Source organism: Cupressus sempervirens, chromosome 4 (assembly GCF_028749045.1).
Source record: "Cupressus sempervirens isolate cs-2001-9-10 chromosome 4, ASM2874904v1, whole genome shotgun sequence".
In the NCBI taxonomy this organism is placed as follows: Eukaryota; Viridiplantae; Streptophyta; class Pinopsida; order Cupressales; family Cupressaceae; genus Cupressus; species Cupressus sempervirens.
Window position 1 is genome coordinate 634,764,094 of NC_143121.1, and position 14,882 is coordinate 634,778,975.

General features: G+C 36.8%; 1 protein-coding gene across 1 annotated transcript in view; it reads left to right on the plus strand.

Annotated features, from left to right (window-relative positions):
- LOC149562841 (multiple organellar RNA editing factor 2, chloroplastic-like) overlaps positions 1 to 12,963 on the plus strand; it is a 30,900-nt gene extending 17,937 nt beyond the window's left edge. Inside the window, exons 3-7 of the mRNA XM_089826294.1 lie at positions 11,698 to 11,763; positions 11,901 to 12,035; positions 12,108 to 12,197; positions 12,277 to 12,378; positions 12,534 to 12,963. Of these exons, the coding sequence (XP_089682420.1) occupies positions 11,698 to 11,763; positions 11,901 to 12,035; positions 12,108 to 12,197; positions 12,277 to 12,378; positions 12,534 to 12,538 (398 nt within the window). The 3' untranslated portion in view covers positions 12,539 to 12,963. The remainder of the gene's footprint in view (positions 1 to 11,697; positions 11,764 to 11,900; positions 12,036 to 12,107; positions 12,198 to 12,276; positions 12,379 to 12,533) is intronic.
- The last annotated feature ends 1,919 nt before the right edge of the window (positions 12,964 to 14,882 follow it).

Sequence of the window (14,882 nt, forward strand, 5' to 3'; positions counted from 1 at the left end):
TTTTCATAAATGCATTTGCAGAGGCAGCTCATAAATATCCCATTTGAGGTCAAATTGAAACATAAATGTAAACAACTAATGTTTTACTTAATCATTTCTTTTTGTTAATAAGTTTAGAAACAAAACATGCGGGTCTTGAAGACTTTAGCCTCTTAGAAAAATATGAACTCATGCTTATGTTATATAAAGATCATAATTTGTATTCAATTACTCATGCTCGCAAATGTTCGATAATGTCTATGATGAACGGTTTATCAATTTTGTCATGTGAATATTTGAAATTTCCTTATATTTTAAAAAGTTCTTTAAAGTTAATAGCTGTCTCCCCCAAAAGGGCAAAAGTAACCCCCCCAGAAGCATGTCATGGTATCCTCTGTCCCAAAAACTTGGTTGAGCCTAGAGAATAATCCAATTGCCGGTGCATCACTTTTTAGGAAACAAGTAAAATTAAAAAAAGAGAGCGGGGTATCGGGTTTACTAATATGATATCTATATGTAGACACATATTTACATATATGAAAATATTTTTTCTCTGCCCTCTACATATTTATACCCTCTTAAGCTGATTTAGGGAAACCAGTAACAACAACAAAATTTATTCACTTTAACCTCAAATCTCCATGCCACATCATTAGTTGACAATTCTCTAAGATGTTAATGAATCCTTCTTCACCTCTTTATCATTGATTGGATTAACTCTCCCAGGCCTAGGGCTATACCACTTTGGTTTGATTGCATATGCTGCCAGATGTATTGAGCAAGAAATTTCTTGGGACTAAAGGGTCCTTTTAGCAAAGGCATTCACTTTGAGGGACATCAAACTTGCTCTCCCCTGATTTTGAAGTCTGGAAGTCTCTTCTCCCCCACAAAAGACTTTACTGCCCCCTCCACTCCATTTTTGATCTTGTGTTTTTTGGCAGTTTCTGGTAATGGCCATTGAAACTTCGTTTTCTTCTTTACTTCTAATGCTGTCTATGCCTATTTTTCCAGACAATGATAAGCATCAGAAAAAACATACCAAATCGTAAAATTTCAAGGTAGAATTCAATGTAAAACAAAAGGATTCCTATAGAAAATCCAAATGAAAATAATTCTCTGATCTTTGTCCCTTGAATGCTCTTCGCGCTTCATAGTTTCTCACCTATTGCTTCTTTCTTGCTGATTTTTTCCCAACAGCTTTCTTTTTAATTTTGTTTGCATATACATTTTTCTTTTTGTTACAATTTAGTTTAGGGTGTTGGGGGCAAAAGAATTCCCATAAAAAATCTAAATGAAAAAAATTCTCTGATCTTTGCCCCTTGAATGCTCTTAGCGCTTCATAGTTTTTCATTGAGTGCTTCCTCCTCGCCGATTTTTTCCCGGCAGCATGCTTTTTAATTTTGCTTCCATGTGCATTTTTCTTTTTGTTACAATTTACTTTAGGGTTTTGGGGGCAAAACGATTCCTATAGAAAATCTAAATGAAAAAAAATTCTCTGATCTTTGCCCCTTGAATGCTCTTAGCGCTTCATAGTTTTTCATTGAGTGCTTCCTCGCCGATTTTTTCCCAACAGCATACCTTTTAATTTTGTTTGCATGTGTTTTTTTTTTTTTACCATTTAGTTTAGGGTGTTGGGGGGACGTTGATGGGACACCTTCACTTTCTCTTTTCTTTTTGACATTTTCTTAAAAATTACATGGGATCTCTTGGCTGACATTGCATGACCATTAGAAATGTACAATGAAACAAGGAAATGCTTCTAAAATGGGAGAAATTCTCTTTGTTGTTTTGGAAAGGTGTCTGGTATAAATTATTGGTTAAGGAAATGGTTATAGAAAATGCTTCTTAGCTGTGTCCAGGCATTTCATCTGAGGAAGCATGAAAACTCTGCCTGAGAGGAACATTTTATATATTCAATAACAAGGGAAATTGAACTTCCTTAATATTGTTCTAGAGCGAAGGCTAATAACTAATACGTAATATCTTTCTTATTGCTGTCCACTCACCTGTTAGCAGACAGAAGAAATTTGTTTTGGTTATGCATTGACTTGGAAATTACTTCAAGTCTGATCTAATGTTAAGCAGCTGAGCTCAAGTCATGTCACCTTCTTGAAATAGTATTAATTAACAAACAATAATAATTAATTAAACCTATAAAAAAATAAGTATAAAAATAATTAAATATTTTAGTTTATTAAACTGAAAGTCAGAAGGTAGAATGGAAAAGTTTGTCTCCTTCGAATGACAGGTATTAAAGGGAGAGATGAGAACATCATTTGGTGGAAAAAAGGGAAAGAGGAAGATAGAGTGGAACGTAAAAATTAAGGAGGTATTAAGGGAAAGGAAAGGGAAAAATTAAGGAAGTGACCAAAAGGGAAGGATTGTGACTATTCGTAAGTGTTATGACTCTTTGAAAGGGCTATTATTATTTGGGGTTATGCCTCTTATAGGGTTGTCATTATGATGGGCTGTCTCTGTGAAAGAGGGTCAACTATGAATGATTGTGACCCTTGCTAAAAGACAAACATGATGAAGAAGTGTGAGCTTTCCCTTGTAAATTTTTTGGTAGCAGCAGGAGACATCATTTACCTGCGATGGTTTTACAAACTTCTAGCCGATGATTCCTTGTGTCTCAAGTTCTCTTAGTTTGGTTATTAGGAGAGTTTCCATCATTTGCTATGGTTTGAGCGATTTGTATTTTTCTTATCATAATGCAAGTTTTTTTCTCTCTCTGCTGCTGTGGATAGTTGTTACCATCTTGAGTCCTTTCAGAAATAGCTGTTTATGTTCAACAGTTCATTTTATTTCCTCAGCTTATCCTCTCTGTCATCCTTGTATATGGAGTGCTAGTGGTGAAACTGCTACATTCTTACCATTACTGTCTTCATGTATTGCCATCAGGTTGTATGTTTCATGGAGCTTATCATGCTTGCTGGCAGCAGTTACCTGCCCTTGTTGCTTCATATTAAGTGTTTGAACATAGCTGGAGACCGCGTGTCTGTTCTCATACCAAAAAACATAAAGGGTAACTGCGTTGGGTGTTAGTGACTCATGAAGCCACACCTCTTTGGCTTCTTAATGTTACTACCCTTCTGGGCGGTGTGGTTTAGTGTGTGCAGTGACACTGAAGAGATAGCTGTGTGATATTTCTGGGATGGGGCAAGAAGCTGTTTCCAGTATTTGATTCTATATTTTATTGACTAAATGATTTTTGGGCCAGCTACAGTCCTTTTTATTTATGCTTACTATTGTAATTTGTTAAGACTATGATCATTCTGAGGATTGTATGTTCCCAAGCATGATGTAACATGTGTGTCCTTCGTATTCTATGGGAATTGACAATTCATCTCCGTTGAAGTTTCTGTTGCAAGAACAGTGAAAGTCTATGATTGTGTGTTGATTTATTATTCAGAGAATGGTCTATGTACCCTTCAGCTCTCTGTGTATGAAGTGTGTGATACTTCTGTGACTGAAGCATAAGCTTTACCTTCTGTAGTAAGTGTAGGGCATGTTTTAGCATTATTTATGTATTTGTTTGATTAACAATAGATTTATGTGAACAAGTCATTCTCATAGAATATAGTATTTGTGAGATACTTAAAGAATATTATATATTCTGTATATGCACAGCTAAGTGTTAAAAAACTCTGCATAAGACTGATGGATTGATTGTTAAGTGTATCAATCGGAAGCATGAGATCTTTGTAATTGTTTTACATACAATTAAGGGTCTATATTTTGTGGGCTGGGTTTTTACAGGATAATATTGGGTCCTTTGTTATTGTGTTTTTTTTCTGTATGTTGATTCAAAGCATTCTGACTTCAAAATTTATCATCCCTCACATGGGTAGATATAAAGGAGAAGAAGGATCAAATGGATTGTGGAAAAAGAAGTAAAGGGTATCTAGCACAGATTCAGAGCAGAAGTATAAGGAGGGATCTGAAATCAGCCTTGAGAAGGAAGAAGGAAACAAGAAGAGGATATGCAGATCTTAACTGGGATATGTTCTGATTTGAAAAGTAGTAAATACAGATTTGATTAGTGAGAGATACGTGAAAAGTAAATATGGAGTGAAGAGGCATTAGTTGTTGTCAAACAGATGTAGTTTTTGTAACCAAAGTGTTTGACCCTTTCATAAGGGCATTAACAATTTAGAAGGGTGCAACTCCCCACACTCAAAGGAAATATCAAGGAGGAGAAGGTTCCATTTTAAGAAGAAATTAAAAAAGGGAAGTCAATTGGGAGAATAATATATCATTCTCAAGGACAACAATGAAAAGTAGTACTAATACCTTCCAAGAGGAAAGTCCTGCAGTGGAATGGACCATGCTACTTCATACAAAGGCAAGGGATATGTCCTGTGGTGGAATGGGCCATGCTACATCATACAAAGGCAAGAGTACTGCTATGGAATGGGCATGAGCTACTTCGTACAAAGGCAAGGGAATAAAGTCTACGGTGGAATGGGCCATGCTACTTGAGCTATATCACACAAAGGCACTATTTGTGAAGGGTAGTCCATATGGAAGAATTATTGTGAGAATCCATAACCATATAGGCAGATTATATTACACTGACAATATATTCAGTTTACATATTCTTTTTCCTAATTTGGTAATTGAAGGACCTAAATCAGGGTTTACCTTGTTAAAAGGCATTTGAAGTGGTAAAGTTATATCTCTAACCATCTTATATTTCTTATTTTAATGGAATTTATGATTCCAGGGCAAAAATTAGGGCAATCCCAAAAAATTGACATTACATCTAATCTATACGAGAATTGGATTCAAGAAACTACTTCACAAATTACCCTTGTAGGTCAAATCCATTGTTCATTTAGGTTTATTAGTAAATGCTACCAGGTCTTTACCAGTGCTGGAAGGAACAGGCTGTGTTATGACAGTCACTTATCTCGCTTGGGTTATGGGTTGCCTTATTGTAGTGTTGTGATTTCAACTAGTCTCTCTCTCTCTGGATGTAATTTTTAACAAGTTATAGGTTGCCTTACTGTAGTGTTGTGATTTGGATTAGGGTCTCTCTCTCTCTCTCTGGAAGAAATTTCTAAATTTTAATCACTGCATCACAACCCTTTGGATGGTAATAACTAATATCCATTGTACACAGTTTTCATAGTTTCTACTTAGGAAATGATACTGTTAATCATCTCATCAAAGGTCATGGATATTGTCTCAAAAAGTTTGTAGCTGAAAATATTGAAGTAATTTTATCAGCAAGTGTTGAAACAAAATTATTTTATAAAATCATTTTGAATTAGGATAGTGCCCTTTCATTTTGGTCTTGGTTGAACATGATATTGCCAAAGTATGTAAACTATCATGAAAGTTATTGTCATCCTCTATAAAATTGTGTTTTTTCATTAGTAGTGTTCGTCAAGCAGTGATTGTGGTGAAGTATGTGTTGGTAAACAGCTTTCTTCTTTCCAGTTCTGACTCACAAGTGCCCTAATTTGTTGAACAAATTCTGATTACAACAGTTTGGAAAGTTGCTTCTAGGACGGCTAACTTCCCTCTGAATTGTTAGGTGCAGCTCTGTATTGCAGATTTGCAATGAATTTTGTTTATCCTAAGTTTAACTGGGAATGTTCTTAACCCAATAACAGGAGAAGTTAACCAAGTTAAATATATACAAGATTCAACCCAGGTGAGAAATGATTTAGAGAGGATTAACTAAGTTTATGAGTTTCACACATCCTATGAACTCACAATACCAAATGGTTCTAATATGCATGCTAGCTGCTACTAAGCTAAATTTATCATAAACTAAATGCAGAGAAAGGAAAACTAAATCACAGAAAAACGCCTAAGAGATCCCTTTCAAACTCATAACGACCATACTTATCATGATCAGTTTGCTGCCTGGAAACAGGGGAATGAAGCTCTGTTCTTTCCTTTTTAATTCAGACAAAGAGAAGATAAAACCATTAACATCTTAACAAATTGGAACAGAAAATAATTGATACAAAATACCATTCAATTGACTTTGCAACATCAAGTACTTAACACAAAAAATTAGCTAACCTTTTATTAATCTTTCATTATCATACATATAGGATTCCGAGATGACCATTACAATGGAAGTTCAATTGGTTCATCTTCTTAAAAATGACAAATGGCAAGGAGCCAGTTCGTCTATTATAATGATTACATAACAAAAATTGAAAGGGCGGAATATGAATCACTTCGCCTTCTTTCCCTTTTCTGCCTTTGCCCTATATTCTTTGGCGGCAAAAATGATTGGAATTAGCTCTTCATGTTTATGGATGTGCACATTGGTGTATCTTAAGAGCCATTTAGAATGCTCTCGGGCTAGATCCTTAACGGTGCTCAACTGGTCTTGCAATTCTTCCATGGCCACGTGCACACATCCACCAAGCCTTTGAAGCTCGAAAATTCTGTCCTGGCGACTGGAAGTTATTCCTGTCAGATCATCTATGAATTTGGAGAAGTTGGTCTACATGACAGTTTCTCCAATTATTGCCTTCCCTTGCCCACTAAACTGCGAGTCTGTATGCAAGCCTCTTAGTAGTTCATAATCTCTATCCTGTTCCTTTTTTTCTTTGACCTCAGTTTCTTTAAGTCCTGCTGCCATGATCATTTCGGATTTGAACTGCATACTCTGAAACCACTCAACTAGGGGCTCATCTTCTTTGGGCAAAATCTTTGCTTCAATGACATCTTTCACCTTCATATGGATGATCATCTTCAACAAAGAAACACAATCATCACTTTTGACTTTTTCTACAACCAAGGTGGCTCTATTTGATGATATGTTATCCTTTTCTGTTTCCAATCTTAATATGGCATTACTAATCTGCTCTATAATGGTTAGTCCTTATGCCTTGACATTCTCACTCCACTCTCTGTCGATTCGCCCAAAATGCTTATCTTCTTGGAGCTGGGAGATAAGTGCCTGGACGTCTATGGTTGTCGGATCCCTAGTAATGGGCATCCCAGAAATGCTTGCCAAAAGGGTGACTAATTGCCTTATGAAATTATTCAATTCTTGTATTTCCGCTTTCATCTGGACCTTTGACAACTTAAGACTTTCCAGTTGTCCTTCGATCACCTTGTTTGTGGACTTCCACAAGCCGACTTTGGTATCATGTTTGGCTTTTGCGAGATCTACTGAATGCATGGTGAAATCATTCGTAGTCATATCCTCAATCCTTCCTTCTTTAGTAGGTTTGGCTATTTCCATTGTTAAATGCCCTGTTTCAGGGTCTTGCCCAAGGATAGACAAGGTCATTTGTTTCTTAACCTTAGTCAATGTGGAGCTAGAATAGACAGCAAGGTATAAGGTATCCTTGTTGGGAGCGCCTTCATCTTTCCTCTTTCTCTTCCTATCCAGAGTATCTTCCAACCATGAATCTGTGACTATCTGCTTTGAGGCCGTCCCAAGAGACTCAATGTTAAACATCTTCCTTTTGACCAGAGTGATTGCCTTCGCGGTCGAAGAGAAGGGATTCTTTTGAGCTTGTGAAACAAGCTTTGAGGACTCTTGGCCTTTCTTTGCTTTTGCAGTCTTCTTAGCTGCTTCATCCGATTCAGTGGACTCACTATCACTACTTCCTCCATCCCCTAAGTCCACTACTTGCACATGAGAACTGCTTGAGAGAAGAAGTGCAGGGCTTCTAGATGAAATTGGACTAGTTGGAAGTGAGGGAACTGGAGTAGCAGCACTATCTTTCGGTTCGTCCACCTTCTTCTTAGCTTTTGGTTGGGAACCAATTATTGGGGAGGAGCTGTCCTGACAAGTCTTAGTGAAAGGGATATTTTTATCTGGAGGTTGGTCACCTCCACCTATTGGTTGAGCTGGTCCTTGAGTTATGGCTAGAGTTACACTTGATGTCCCTGGCTAGAGTTACACCTGATGTGCCACCTTGTGAGGGAGAAGTAGGGGCAGCTGTTGGAGAAGCTTGAGTGGGGGTGCTTTTACTTCGACTTCTCCTTACTGTAGTCCACTCAACCCACTTCCCAGTTCTTTTAATAATTCGGGCCATCATGACATCTAGATCATCCCTAGTATCTAGATCATGACATCTACATCATGCTTTGAGCTGATGGGAATATTTTTTAGCTTTGTTAAATATGTATTGCTATACATATTTTGCCCATCATCTTCTACTCCCTCTACATTGATATCAATCTTATACATTTTCACTTGATCTACTATGAGTCTGGCGAAGGCATGATCACGTCTCTCGAATTCATCCTTGCAATCAGTCTAGTAGTCTTCAATAGTAGTGATATGTTTGATAACACTTCCAATCTGCAACACCTCTCTTACATATCCATTTGGATCAAACATAGGCCTCAAAAATTCATACATCTCCAATTTATATTTCATCTCGAATACCTTCAACATGTTCTTTGCATCAGAACGGGACTCACAATTGAAAGCTCCCACCTTCATAGGGAACTCGTAACCTTTCTTCTTTAGACTCCCGCTCAACACGTTCACTTGAATGGTCTGTCTCACGATCTCAATCAACACAATCATATCGCTTGGATAACTGGGCAGCTTCAAGGGGAATCCATCAAAAGCTGCAAGACGCAAATATGAAAATGATGAGAACTAGATAAAATAACTTCCGAACTGACTAATGGCCACTATAGCTTTAGGGCTAAATCTCCTCTCTGGGCATCCTTGGAGCTCCCTGCAAATTCTCATGGTAAACGCATCATTGACTCATATATTCTGCATAACTATTTTCGAATTGCAAACATGGATAGAACTCATAAGACTTCACATCATTAGGGAAATTCTCTACCCTTGGGAGGCCTGGCCATAACTGTAGAGAAGCTAACATGAAAATCAGAAAAGAGGACATATAGAAGGTGTTGTAGAATTCTGTGGCACGGAGAGCATTGGACAGAATCTCGCTTACCTCGTGAGCCCAATCAATATATTGGATGTTAGAGCAAATAACATGTACCGAAAAGAAATATTGCTCAACGAAGTTTAAAGCTTCTACTTCACCTTTCAATTTGTGCAAGAGAACCAGGATGTCAACAATCTCGGGCTTGAGATTAGTACCAAAAAGAGTCTTAGGAACCTTACTCTTGGCGCTCGTGGTTTTTGAAACCATGATTGCATAATCTCCTTTCTCTAGAGCATTTTCTTCACGAAAAACTCAGAGATGGCTCCACCAATTGTCAAATCTGAAAACTCTTCCCGCTCCGGGACTCGAAGACAATTTACCACAATTTGTTTATCAATGGAGATCAATACTGTGTCATCCGGCAATACAATCTGTCTAGTGTCCGAGTTGTAATGATTTATACATTCATATATCAACTCCGGAGCTTGGACAACAATTGGAAAACCCGCTACTTCAACTAGCCTGCATCCTCGAAGCTTCTCAGTAATGAGATGAATAGGCTTTGATCTCACCCTCTTTTGGAAATCTTGCATGTCATAGAAACGGAGAGAAGTGTCTGTGAAATTTTGTAGTGAAGACTTGATCCTATTCAATCCATCGAAACCCGCAAATCTAGTTGCCATTTTGTTTGAAAATGAACTTTGAACCCAGAAAATGAAAGGAATAACAAATGTGCGTTTACTGGCTTTTTGAAAAAGTAATGCAATTTTAACAGAATAACAGTTCAAGACAGAGTGGTAGTTTTGTAACTATTTGCATTTCCATCTATATAGGGACTTCAATTCACCCGTTGATCTTCAGAATTCACGCCACACAAATGAATTGAAGGAGAGATCCGTTGGAACAATAATGCATAGTTTTAATGGATATTAAGGTGTCCTTTCACTGTTCTGTTGGTCCAATAGTAACTTTCTATCTCTTACATTTACTTTCCCGTTTTCCACTAAGTTTCAGAAAGTTATAAATAGAGTACTCTGTAACAAAATATCTGCTAAGTGAATTCTGCTTAGTAGATCTTTCCTGCAATGGTTAAACTATTTCCATTATCATCTTGAAAGGTTTAGCACACGAAATATGGGTTTAATCCACTCACCAACTTGATTTTCTTTAAAATCCGGAAAGTTGTCCTCATGGGTTGAAAACTCGCCGAGGAGAAGACAATTTTCATTTCTCCACCCAAGCTTGCCTTTTAACTTTATCTTTTGATCACTGTTTCCTTTGGGTTCGGAGATGTCCAAAAACAGTGCGAAAAGTCATTAGGGGCCCACCTTTGCTTCTTTTCCTTCAGAATTAGCTTTTTCGGGAAACTGACTTCATGGGTTGAAAACCTGCCGAGGAGAAGTCAGTTTCTAGTTTTCTGCCCAGAATGATTCTGAGAATTGTGACGAATCCTGAATGTTTCCTGAAGTAGATAATTGTAAGAGGAACATTAATTTGTCATAGGGTACCTTGTTATCTTCTTATTTCGGCCCGTATGCATCATTTGCTGCTTTCCGTGGAAAATCGCCTTCATGGATTGAAAACCTGCTGAGGAGAAGATGAAGTCCGGATTTCCACAAACTTCTGTTCTTATGAAAAAAAACGATGAATACCAAGCAGATGTAACTCTTGTAAATGATCTTTGCATGTTTTGTGAATCTCCATCGGATTAGGTACTAAACTACCTGCAAAAACTCACAAGGCAAAAGGAAAACCACCCAGCTATGAAATGTGGGGAAGGGGAAGATGAAAAATCCGATGAAGACTCTTTCCACCTACGGTGACTTGGACTTAGACTTGAACAAACCTAGGACCTTACTAGAACACAAAATTTCCACTTTGCAAATTGGTTAGAGAATGAAAATTGGGGCAACAGTATGTAAGACAATCATCAAAATTTGTATCACCCTAAAACAAATTTGATGCTTTTTAAAAGGTCAAAACCACTGTTAACCAGTTATTTTATACCAGTGTTCCCTAGTCCGAGTTGCTCCTCTGTTTTAGAAAGCAATATCTGCTCACAACATTTAAGCAGAGTTCTTGTTAAAACCAGAAATCTTGGCTGCAAAATTTAGTGATTTTTTCAGGCACAGCACAGTGCACTTCAGTAATAGATTTCTCAGTTTTAGTCCCTTTTTCTGCACATCATTTTATACTTCAACATTGAAAGTATTAAAACAAACTTTGCATGACAGCTTCCTGCATTTTTGGATTGACCGTTCTAATTTATTATTAATATTTAGCTACTGTGGTTGAGGATAACTTGTGATACGAGATTTATTTTTAGTATAAATTACGATTTGGAGACAGCAGAAAGACGTGATCTTATCATTATCTTTGTTATAGACTATAGTAGTTATACTTGGTCACAATTGTTAAAATAAAATAAAATGCTGAGTTCAAGTCTTGAGATACCTATTTTCTTATGAAATGTCTGTACATTGTGGTTGGTTGGTTAACCTTAAGTAAATTCCAGTTTTATATATTTAAACAAACAGAATAATTTTCTTGTGGCAAAAGATTTTGTTTGTGGAAATGCAAAGCAATGATTGTACTGGAAATCCTAGAATATTTCAATAAACAAGAATATTAGTAATGATAAAATATAGAAGTCATATGCTTCCTGCCTTTTCCCAAAGCACATTTTATTTAAAGGTCACATGTCTGACAGGCTTCTTGCAAAATGTACAACTGCAACTTGGGTCGCATAAAAAGCTAAAGTATACATGATTTTAAGACTTTTAAAGAGAAAAGTTCCCTTCTAGTGCAACACATAGATATTACTCTCCAACTTGCTTACATCCTTAACATGAGAAATATTTGCTGTCTTTTGCAGGGTTGCCTGGAGTTCGTTTTGTATTGCCAGATTCATATGTTGATGCTACCCATAAGGATTACGGAGGTTGTTTTGTGCTCATTAGCTTCTTTTTTTCCCTCCTAAGAATCAGGATACAAGAGACTATGATATTATATACGCACAGACAAGATGTCTCTCTGATATGACATCTGGATGTAACATTAAGTTTTATTTGTATTCAGGAGAATTGTTTATCGATGGACAAATAGTTCAAAGATCTCCTGAAAGGCAACGATTGATTGATGCCGCCATGTATAAAGGAAATGACAGACCTAGGAACAATGATAGAGCTCGTGCTCGACGAAGAGAGAATCAAGGTAAGACATGCAAATAATTTTTAGCAAGATTTTCTAGTGACATTTGGATGTAACATATATTTTCTCATTCAGGGCCTCCTGAAAGGTTTCAGCAACGATTTAACAATTCTCCAGTGCCACCAAGAAATGATAGATTTAGTGCTGGACCGAGAGTGAATCAAGGTAAGGGCCAAACCAGTATCACTCAAATGGATAAAAAATATTATGTTTGGATTTGACCATAAGTTATGTTCTTGTTCAGGGCCTCCTGAAAGGCAGCAATTTAATGATTCCGCTACACAGCAAGGAAACGAGGTGCCTAGGTACAATGATAGATTCAGCACTGGACAAAGAGAGAGTCAAGGTAAGGCCTATTCTCAATCATCTATGTAGATTTATCTTGGATGCTATTGGTGAAATCTAATTTCAACCATTATTGGCTTTTATTAACTCAAGGTAGTAATGTCAACCATATCCTTCTCTTTGTTTAACAACAGTTACTTATGGGTCATGATGCAGGATGATGAGACAACTGGCCCCTCCAATATTTGATTTTGATCCCTGCTTGCAAAGTCTTCACACATGATAGAAGGGTAACATACACTTGATGTTAGTAGTCATGTGAAAGTTTGTCATAGATCTTTGAGAAAGTATTTGGATGGGTGCACTTCACAACCATACTATGTGGAACTTATGTATATACCTACACTTGGAAGTGTACCTTGGAGAAGATTGTTACTGGTGGACTTTATATACTATGTTGGACAATGTGTCGTATAAAGGATCTGAATGTGAAAACACTAAAGATATTGATATGCTTCCTTTCTTTTGCCAAGATTGGAATTCTTTTTCAGACGTATTATCTAGCTTGGTTATGATAATATGTGACATTATTTTCTTTTGTTGTGCTTTCTTCTTGTACTATAGTATGTGACATCTTTTTCTGTTTTTTGTGCTCGCTTATTATTTCCCTTTCTCCCCTTTTGTTTAGAATGTAATCAATGCTTTATGACACTAACGTCAAAGGATGTGTGACATGGATGCTTGTTTAATGACAACTTTTTGAGCTAATGATTGATGGGTTCCACTTCAATATGTCAGGAAATACAATCTATTGTTTTTGCACATTTAGTCCTTGATTCTGCTGTATTCTAGTATGTTATAGGATTGTAAGACTACCATTTATTAATGACATTATTGCCAAACTTGCATTCAATTTTAGTTTAAGGAGTATTAAGGAAAAAATATTCATCCTTTAGAAGGTAATACATGAATTGGGAGACAATACAACAACAGTAGATGAAGAGAAAAGGCAAATGCTCGTTTTTATTAATTTTAAATATATTTACATTGTTTTTAAACCCCGTTCAAAGTATGGGCACTGGGAAAAAGAACGGGGAAGAAAATCCGGAGTGTAGCCCGAGGCCAAAGTTTTGATCAAGAGTTACATGTGCCCAAAATTGGATCCTTAGGAGGGCATACCCTCTTTTACAAAAAAGAAGAGGATAGTCCTAATGCAACAAAACACATTATATTTTAATATGATTTGGCAAGATAATCATTCCTTTAATTGCTAGTGTACCCAATTGGGGACTACAACTGCCCTTTTAGGCTGAGGAAACTTGCTTGCGTAATATCTTTGAAGAAGTACCCTTGTTAGATAAGGCAAATGAAGAGGGGCTAGGATCCTTTGTTGGTGAATTCCCCTGGGCACAAATTCCAAACATAGGGCTCTTGCGTACACAAACATAAACCCCCACTACACTCCACAAAGTCTATGAGTAACAAAGGAATACTTGAACTCTTACTGCCTTAGAAGACAAGCCATATCGAATAAGTGTTGTAAAATGTCTCCAGTAGAATGAAGGATAAAACAACCTCCATATGTAGCCATCACAAGCCAATTTCGTACTAGTCTATGTTAAAATTCATAAAAACGGATTACTCGATACAAACCATTAAACTCAGTATGATTAAACAATTTACTTTACTATGGAAGGCCTCATGGCTTTGGGCATTAAGAAATGCCCATACCGTGTTAACCATATGAGGCCAAACAAATGTATGGCAGATGTCATAAAAAGAAAAAAGGCCAATTGTTCCCGGAATAGCGAGGCCTGCTTTAGACAATAGAGGAAGCTCATTAAGAGTTCCAACCTCCATTACCAAATTGAAGCCTCTGGCAGGGGAGCTTGAACAATTCGCCTTTAAAATCTTGGGGGTCTTTTGGAGCTTTCCCCGGTTATCATTTCTTAATATTATCAGTATTTTGAAATATAAAGGATTATCATTGCATAATTTAAGAACAGTTTCATTATCCATAGAAAATATCAATTAATAGAAGATAGGTGAATTAGGAAAACCATAATTAAACACATTTTGGAAACCATAAAGATATGAACTTAAAAAAATTGTAGTCCTTAGTTGATATGTATCTATGCATTACTCAGAAAATAGTAGAGTTGTTTCGAGGAGTCAACATATTTCTAAATATGTAAGATGTCTTAGTAAAGTATTACGACTAAATATAAACAAAGACCAACTTAAAAAAACACAAAAGCACCCAGAAAGTTATGTTTCAAGCTCCCTGAGAGCCTATTTGAGGTCAGTGATCGCCGCCTGCACAGACCTATCCTCCAAGATATCCTCCCTTGCCAGATACACCTCAAGCCAGTCATTTTCAAAAGAGGTTAAGACACCACAAAATAAAATATAAGTTTCCCGATTCGTCTAGAAGCCAATAAGATCTTCAGAAAAGATAATAGGGTAGGTTCGGACCGGGGCTCCACAGACACACAGCATACCATAATTATTAGCTAAGGGGGTAGTCAAGTCTTGGCAGATATTGGTTAGGATTCTATCCATGTT